Source organism: Bos grunniens, chromosome 6 (genome assembly GCF_055505025.1).
Source record: "Bos grunniens cultivar Pamir isolate PY7600 chromosome 6, Bosgru_T2T1.0, whole genome shotgun sequence".
Taxonomy (NCBI): domain Eukaryota; kingdom Metazoa; phylum Chordata; class Mammalia; order Artiodactyla; family Bovidae; genus Bos; species Bos grunniens.
The window spans coordinates 51,877,018-51,886,643 of record NC_141170.1 but is presented as its reverse complement, the minus strand read 5'-3'; the positions used below and the strand labels follow the sequence as shown (position 1 = coordinate 51,886,643).

Genomic DNA, 9,626 nt, shown 5'->3' with positions numbered 1-9,626 from the left:
ATACCCGTATCTGGAGTAATATATTCCAGCATTCTGAAATGAATGTTCTGTATATGATAAAAATAGCCCATGGAGATACTGTTTGCTGTATATACTATTTCTGGGGTATTAATCCTTTATTCTATAAAGTAGTCCCTGGGAAGAAGGTAGTAAGAACTGGCCCATAAAACGTTTCAAGGGACTTTTATTTCTAACACCCTCACATACCTAGTGTTAGTCTTCCCCACCTCTAGGGCTGCCATTTGACTGCCCACATCCTGTCTAGTTTTCCTAAGAATGCGCGTTTATTCTCACTCAGTTGTGTCTCTGCAACCCAATGGACTGTCGTCTTCCAGGCTCCTCTGTCCATGGCATTTTCCAGGCAAGAATACTGGAGTTGACATTTCCTTCTCCAAGGGATCTTCCTGACCCAGGGATCGAACCTGAATTCCTGCACTGCAGGCGGATTCTTTACTGCTGAGCCCCTGGGGAAACCCCTTCCTGAGGATACCCCCTCAATGATAATGACCACATGAGCAAAAACTGAGATGTCCCAGTTTACAATTCATTTTTCTGATTTGTGAATCAATCTGTAAGAGAACTCACGACATTAAGTCACATTTATCTATCATCATAGTTAAGAATTTCTAAGCACTGTATGCCAGACACTTCACAAAGTAACGTGTATTTTTTCAGTTTTGAATTCTTGAAGCAAACCTATTTCCTCTGTTGTAAAATAAGAACAGCCCCACTGCCTAAGTTGTCATGGGGGTTAAACAAACATAAGAAGTGCTTTAAACAGTTGTAGACATAGCTAATGGGAACCTGCTGTATAGCACAGGGAATTCAGCTTGGTGCTCTGTGATGACCTAGATAGGTAGGATGGAGCAGGACAGGGGGAGAGAGGTCTAAGAGGAGGATATATGTATACATATAGCTGATTCATTTCACTGTACAGCAGAAACTAATGCAACATTGTAAAGCAATGATACTCCAATAAAAAAAAACAACACACATTTAAAATAGTTGTAGACACATAATCATCTACTATTTCTCCTTGTTTCTGTTTTACAGATGAGGAGTAAATGAAGTCTAAGAGAAGTTAAGTAATTGCCCAAGACCTCACAACTAGAAAAGGACAGAACCAGAACTGGAGTACAAGCAATCTGGAACTACACCGACCTCTTAACCCCTACCTCCTGCAGTACATTAAGACAGTGATGAAAAATGCCCCCAAAGTTTACAGCCCAGAATTACACTGTGAATCCACTCATTCATCCATCAAATGTTTACTGAGCACTGCAGTGAGTTAAATAGTGTCCCCCCCCCCACCCCCCGCAAAATTAATGTCCACCTGGAACTAAATATATAACTTTCCTTATTTCGAAGTAGGGTCTTTGCGGGTGTAATTGGGTAAAATGAGATTATACTGGAGTAGCATGGGCCCTAACTACAGAGTGTTCTAAGGAGTCAGAAAAGGACACACATAGACAAGAAGGCCATGCGGAAACGGGGGTGACACACTGATGTATCCACGAACCAAGAAACGCCAAGGACTGTTGCCCTAAACTGGAAGCTAAGAGAGAGGTGTGCAAGGCTTTCTTTCTCTGAGTCTCCAGAAGGAGCCAACCCTGCTGACATTTTGATTTTGTACATCTGACCTCCTAAACTGTGAGAGAATAAATTTCTGTTGCTTCAAGCCACTCTGTTTGTGATAATTTGTCATGGCAGCCCTAGAGAACTAAAACCAGCATCTGCTATGTGGCTAGGCACGGTTTCCCATTCTACAGTTACTGCAGTAAGCAAAACTGCACCCCTGGCCTTGTGGAGCTTTCCTGCTAGTGAAGGAGACAGATAATAAACAAATAGAGAATTCAAAGATAGGTAATGTGCAGCGTTACGAGGAAAAAACATTGTGTGAGGATACACAACAGCCAGATGAAGTTAGTTAGGGATGTCTAGGAAATTTCTCCCTACAAATGTTTTAACTCAGATGAGTCTAGACTGTGGAATTTCAGGCTATATTGGATAATTCCTCATAGTACCACTGAAATACATGTCTTTGCGTTAATTGGAAAGAAAACTTAGCAAGAACAGCAGCTTGGCGAGCAACAGACCTAAACTTGCTCAACAGACCAAGATTCTGAAACACAAGAAAAGGATGGACACCCTTAAGAGAAAGCAGAGCGGTTTCTGGCTTCTCTCAACCCTCCCAAATTCACATCTCTTCTCAGAGGTAGTCACCAGTATTCTGCCCTTTCCTCCTCCTACCTCCCAGGAAGACCCTAAGGTCCAAGGCTTCGTGAGGTCTAAAGCACTGTCACTCAAAAGAGAGGCACCTTCCACAGACCAAAGAGACGCAGCAACTTTTACATCAACTCTAGCTCCAGAGCTCAGGCTTCTGTTTCACTTCCTAGCACGCAGGTATGGGCAATCCTAACAGCTGGAGCCGTCCTTGGGTCATCAGAAATAACATGAAGAGTCAAAAATTCCTACAGGATATCTTTAAACACTAACACGGACGCTTACCTCTGTTTACAAAGTTTAACATTCATAGCCATGAAGTTCAAGCATCAGACTTCTTGGCAAAAAGCAAATATTTTCCATGTTTTGCTTCAATAAAGTTCATTTGGCAATTTAGCAAAGATTTTACCAACTTATTTGTGATTGAAAGTGAAATTGAAGTTGCTCAGTCGTATTTGACTCTTTGCGACCTCATTGACTGTGGCCTGCCAAGCTCGTTCCTCTGTCCATGGGATTCTCCAGGCCAAGAGTACAGGAGTGTGTTGCCATTTCCTTCTCCAGGGGACCTTCCCCACCCAGGGATCGAACCTGGGTCTCCCACATTGCAGGCAGACTTTACAGTCTGAGCCACCAGGGAAGCCCTTATTTGAGATTTTCTGAATTTAACTTAGATTTGAGGAGTGAAATTAACTGAAATACAAACATTAGGTGTTGCTCAATCCCTAAAACTGTTTAAACTGAAAAACTAAAAGATTTCAACATAAATATGCCTCAAATTCCAAAAAGTAAACTAATAAACTTTTATAAGGACCCAAGTAAATAGGAAAATAAGACCATCACATTCACATTTTTATTTGTGTCATTCTGAGTGGCTATTTGGTAACTTTTCCATTCCTTCTCTAATTAGCTCAGACTGAAGCAAAAAGGTCAACATGTACCACTCTAATAACTTCAAAACAAATTAGCGTTAAGCATTTGGACAAAATTTAATTTTGACCTTAAAGAATTTATTTCCTCCCCTTTGACTCACTGCACAGCAGTTTCTGCAGTGTCCTCAGGTCACTCCTCCAGGGCAACAGGGAACCGTGGGAACTGCAGGCCTGCATCACTGAATCCCAACATAACAGCCCTTCCAGCCTCAGCTGCCTCTCACCTACCTTGCTCCCTGCTTTCACCCTCGTCTGCATAGTCTTTTCTCCACACAGAAGACAGTTATCTTAAAAGAACAGTAACAAATTATTCAGTTCAGTTCAGTCACTCAGTCACATCTGAATCTTTGCAACCCCATGGACTGCAGCACGCCAGGCCTCCCTGTCTATCATCAACTCCCTGAGTTTACTCAAACTCATGTTTGAGTCGGTGATGCCATCCAACCATCTCATCCTCTATCGGCCCCTTCTCCTCACGCCTTCAATCTGTCCCAGCATCAGGGTCTTTTCAAATGAGTCAGCTCTTTGCATGAGGTGGCCAAAGTACTGGAATTTCAGCTTCAACATCAGTCTTTCCAAAGAACACTCAGGACTCATCTCCTTTAGGATGGACTAGTTGGATCTCTCTGCAATCCAAGGGACTCCCAAGAGTCTTCTCCAGCACCACAGTTCAAAAGCATCAATTCCTTGGCGCTCAGCTTTCTTTATAGTCCAACTCTCACATCCATACATGACTTACTGGAAAAACCATAGCTTTGACTAGATGGACCTTTGTTGGCAAAGTAATGTCTCTGCTTTTTAATATGCTGTCTAGGTTGGTCATAACTTTCCTTCCAAAGAGTAAGCATCTTTTAATTTCATGGCTGCAATCGCCATCTGCAGTGATTTTGGAGCCCAGAAAAATAAAGTCAGCCACTGTTTCCCCATCTATTTGCCATGAAGTGATGGGACCAGATGCCATCTTCATTTTCTGAATGTTGAGCTTTAAGCCAACTTTTTCACTCTCCTGTTTCACTTTCATCAAGAGGCTCTTTAGTTCCTCTTCACTTTCTGCCATAAGGGTGGTGTCATCTGCATATCTGAAGTTATTGCTATTTCTCCCAGTAATCTTGATTCCAGCTTGTGCTTCATCCAGCCCAGTGTTTCTCATGATGTACTCTGCACAGCCTTGACATACTCCTTTTCCTATTTGGAACCAGTCTGTTGTTCCATGTCCAGTTCTAACTGTTGCTTCCTGACCTGCATACAGATTTCTCAAAAGACAGGTCAGGTGCTCTGGTATTCCCATCTCTTTCAGAATTTTCCACAGTTTACTGTGATCCACACAGTCAAAGGCTTTGGCATAGTCAATAAAGCAGAAATAGATGTTTTTCTGGAACTCTCTTGCTTTTTCCATGATCCAGCGGCTGTTGGCAATTTGATGTCTGGTTCCTCTGCCTTTTCTAAAACCAGCTTGAATATATGGAAGTTCACGGTTCACATATTGTTGAAGCCTCACTTGGAGAATTTTAAGCATTACTTTACTAGTGTGTGAGGTGAGTGTAACTGTGTGGTAGTTTGAGCATTCTTTGGCACTGACTTTCTTTGGGATTGGAATGAAAACTGACCTTTTCCAGTGCTGTGGCCACTGCTGAGTTTTCCAAATTTGCTGGCATATTGAGTGCAGCACTTTCACAGCATCATCTTTTAGGATTTGAAATAGCTCAGCTGGAATTCCATCACCTCCACTAGCTTTGTTCGTAGCGATGCTTCCTAAGGCCCACTGGACTTCGCATTCCAGGATGTCTGGCTCTAGGGGAGTGATCACACCATCATGATTATCTGGATCGTGAAGATCTTTTTTGTACAGTTCTGGGTATTCTTGCCACCTCTTCTTAATATCTTCTGCTTCTGTTAGGCCCATACCATTTCTGTCCTTTATCAAGCCCATCTTTGCATGAAATGTTCCCTTGGTATCTCTAATTTTCTTGACGAGATCTCTAGTCTTTCCCATTCTATTGTTTTCCTCTATTTCTTTGCATTGATCACTGAGGAAGGCTTTCTTATCTCTCCTTGCTATTCTTTGGAACTCTGCATTCAGATGCTTGTATCTTTCCTTTTCTCCTTTGCTTTTCGCTTCCCTTCTTTTCACAGCTATTTGTAAGGCCTCCCCAGACAGCCATTTTGCTTTTTTGCATTTCTTTTCCACAGGGATGGTCTTGATCCCTGCCTGCTGTACAATGTCATGAACCTCTGTCCATAGTTCATCAGGCACTCTGTCTATCAGATCTAGTCCCTTAAATCTATTCCTCACTTCTACTGTATAATCATAAGGAATTTGATTTAGGTTATACCTGAATGGTCTAGTGGTTTTCCCTACTTTCTTCAATTTAAGTCTGAATTAACAAATAATTATTCCCCACTTAAAACCTCCAATGGCTGCCCACTGCAACTAGAAATAAACTCCAATTCCATACCACGGTCTATCAACCCTGCTAGGAACTGGCCCTGGATCCTCTTTCCCTGTCACTCACTAAGCTCCAGACACACTGGCTCTTCCACCTATTCCTCAGCCAGGCCAAGCATCTCCCAACTTAAAGACTTTCTTCTTGCTGCTTTCTCTCACTCACAGACTCTTCCCTCAGAACATCAACTGAAGGTCATTCAGGTCACAACTCAAATGTCCCCACCTCAGAGGGGCTTTTTCAATTTAAGTAGTTAGTGCCTTTACACGCTCCCCGCGCTCCCCCAACCCCATCACTTTCTGTAACATTTCTCTCATTTTTTTAACACCACTTACCATACATGAAATCACGTTCATTTTATTGTGTATCTATTTCCTGCCTGCTTTCTTCTACTCTTTAGCAGGTCCCTGAAAGGACCACCATTATTTCCAGTACCTAAAAAGTACCCATCACACAGTAAAAGCATCTGTTGATTGAATAAATGAATGCACAGCTGTGTGACTCTGGGCTAATTAAGCTCTGAGCTACTAGCCAATCAAATAAAAAACAGCAAACTGTGTTATTCACTGTCTTCTTCTGCTCACTAAATTCTTCTGCAAAACTTGGAAAGAAAACTTAGCAAGAACAGAAACCCAGCAAACAGACGTAAACTAATCTTCAGGTCTGTTTATTAGGCCAAGATCTTGAAATACATGAAAAGAGCTTCCAATGTGGACACCTAATCATTTAATTAATATTCATTTTAGATTAGAGTAAGGTAATGACTTGAGTGTAAGAGCTCTGAATTAGAGCTTCTAAGACACCAACCCAGTAACTCTAACATTGGGAAAGATAAAAAAGAAATCTAAAATTAAAACAAAAATACAATAAAGAAAGGAATGACTGCCTTCCCACTTTAGACACCAGCTAATACTTGACTCAGGAACGCAACATTAAACAAACTGAGTTAAAGGAAGCAAGATTTTAAAATCCTTCTTAGTACTTCTACCACTTTTTAGTACCTGTCGATTACTATGTTTTGTAACAAGCAAGAGTTTTATATATTGATAAAATTATAGGCTCCTGAATGCTTTAAATAGTAAATATTCTACATTAAAAATTTGGTATGAAAAATTTTAATGAAAACATTAATCGTACAAAAATTAAATATCAAAACCATTTAAAATGACTTATAATTCAAAGAGATTCAGCTTATTGATACTTCTCTATTAGCTTGTTTTCATAAGAATTGATTATTTCCAGCTGAAAAAAAAAAATCTACCAATAGGACTGTGGTAAGAAGAAATGAGAATAACATACATAAAGCTTATAAGCCTGTGCTCAGCATATTTTGCTCATAAATACTAGTTTTTCTTTTATTATTACTTTGAGAAAAACACATAAAAGTTTTACAGAACATGCCAACTTCAGATAGAAGCTTCTTACATGAGAAATAACCACATGTAAGGAATCTAGCCTAGCATTTTTTTAAAACAATTACATTTTCTTCTGAGGAATATACTACATAAAATTGTAATAACTGATAAAAATTCCTCATTAATAAACCAACTTCTAGAGTCTAATTATATAGCTTCATGTTATAATTTAAGAGGCCCTTTAGAGAATATATATTTTTTAAAAAGTACAAAGTTACATGATCAGGAAAAGTACCTTTTAATAAGTAACCACAACATTGTGAAATATTCCTCTAATTACACATATGGCTCAGTTTCATCTTAATTTTGCCAAAAAAGAAAAAGATGGCTTGAAACAGTAAATGAAATAGGTATGTTAATACAAGGAAGCACAACAAACAACTGACATGTTGCCTTGCCACTATCCACATCTTATGAAATATTTTACAATTTCAGTCATGCTTTTACTATTAAATACTGTTATAGTGCCACTTTTAGGATGTTACTTAAGGTAAAGCTTAACATTCTATCCTTCTAACAAGAGTTCAAAGAGAATACAGAGATGAATGTGAATATATATTGTGTTCTACAGCATCTGCTTTCTAATATTCCAAATTTAACAACTTATCTAAATCTAATCTGAGGTATATTAACAAGTCAAACATTTTTTAATCCACAGCATTGGCTATGTACCATGCAAACACTACTACCACAATTGCACACAGTGGAAAGAGGTAATATTTATATTTCTGCCATAGGGTTAGCTCAACTGCCACTTCATCTCTCTTTCTGTTCTTCTTCCGACGACCCTTCAGTCTGTTTTCAAAAGCTTCCAGTTCAGCCTAAATCAAAACAGTATCATTTTTATTAAATTCAATACACACACTGACTTGAATTTTTCCACTCAGACAAAAATAAATTGGGGAAATGTTTTAATAGTAATGGTATATAATTAATATACAGATTTGATTTTTTTAAAATACTATCTTTCCACTACTGACCTTATTCAACAAATTCAGAGTTGAGGTAAGAAGAACTGGAACTAGAGAGTGGTGAAAGAGACTATTTCAGACTGATGGCCTGCTTTTGATACTAAATACAGAAACATCTGATTTAAAATATAGACATTAGTTTTATATAGCACCATTAATCTGTAGTTAATGGGGCTCTATAATACAGAGCTTCCAGCTAGTGCAAACAGACAACCCATTAGGATAAAGATACCTCTAATTCTAGTTTTACACAATGCTGGTAACAAATATTAACGACTTGTATGGAAGACATTCAAGTGAGTGAATAGAAAAAGCTGCTAGAAATTGATTCCTCTCAATCAAATACATTTAAAAACACAGTAAAAATTCTTCAGGGGAAAAATGTTTCATACTTTAAACCAAAATGACTCCTTTAGAAAGTAAAATTACATAAAATTCATTCTAAAAAATAACTTTAAAAAAAGGATACCTAGATGACACTCATTATAAAGTGCAGATTTTTAGTCTATTGTAAAGAACTTACTTATTAAGCTTTAATGCATGACAATATAATATTATACACTGCACTGTTATTAACTAAAGCCTGGTACTTATTAACATATATGTAATATTCATGAAAATCTATATATGTTCATTTAAAAGAAGGAAACAGAAACTTCAGTTAACATATTCATAACTTTTCTCATAAACTGCATCTGAAGACCTAACATATATTCAATACTTAATTTAACACAAAGTGACATTCTTCAATGAACCAAAATATCAAAATATTCTCAAGCAGTTGTGATATACAGCAAAAGGTCAAAATATATTAAAAGCAGTCAAACTTGAGAAGCACTGACACAGTAAAATAACTGATGCATAAATGATGACTCGCAGTTTTCAAAAGTGGTTTAAATTATGTTCTATACACTGTTTAAAAGGCAGTAAATAGAGACTATATTTAAGATTTCTCTCCATAATGGCTTATAAAAAGGAGAAGAAGGGACACTCCGGACTATTAATAATAATCTCCAGGATTCCAGTCAACCCATGTTTTATTGCATTAGCTCTGATAATTTATTTTTTGATATTAGGCAAATCAACTTTACAGAACATAAAACACGAGAGGTTATTTTATCCCACCTTGCTACATGAGTTATTTTTAATGCCCTCTCTCAAGACATGGAAATTTCAGTTTCTTCATTCATAATGGTGGTAGTTTACATACAATGTATACTACTTGCTAAGCACTGAAGTATCTCAAAATGCAAACTGACAAAAAATTGTATGTCACTATTAGAAAGTTAAGCCACTCTTTGGAATATATGATCAATAAATATAGTATTTGAGCAAACAGGAGGTACAAGAATATACTTGTTATCTAGGTAACACATTTTATCTTGAATGCAGATAAAAATTTAAGAATTCTTGAAGGCATTCAAGAGTCTAATGGGGAAATAAGAAGGTGTATTATTAAAACAAATGCATTGGTTAGTAAACAGCACTTGTCTGTCACAGACAACCTACAACTCAGTAACATGAGTGAAGACGTGCACTCCAGGGGATGCCTTAAAACGGATGCTGCCATGTCCTGACCCCCCGTCACTCAAACCAAAAGAGGCATTATCTCTGGAGAATGGATGAAATCAACAAGGAAGTAAT

General features: G+C 38.1%; 1 protein-coding gene across 8 annotated transcripts in view; it reads right to left on the bottom strand.

Moving 5' to 3' along the window:
• Positions 1-6,247: 6,247 nt before the first annotated feature.
• The window catches only part of NFXL1 (nuclear transcription factor, X-box binding like 1), a 62,036-nt gene continuing 58,657 nt past the window's right edge, over positions 6,248-9,626 (bottom strand). For all 8 annotated transcript variants that reach the window (XM_086405915.1, XM_086405913.1, XM_086405911.1 and 5 more), the window contains exon 23: positions 6,248-7,832. In XM_086405915.1, coding sequence (XP_086262041.1) covers positions 7,659-7,832 — 174 coding nt within the window. In that variant the 3' untranslated portion in view covers positions 6,248-7,658. The remainder of the gene's footprint in view (positions 7,833-9,626) is intronic.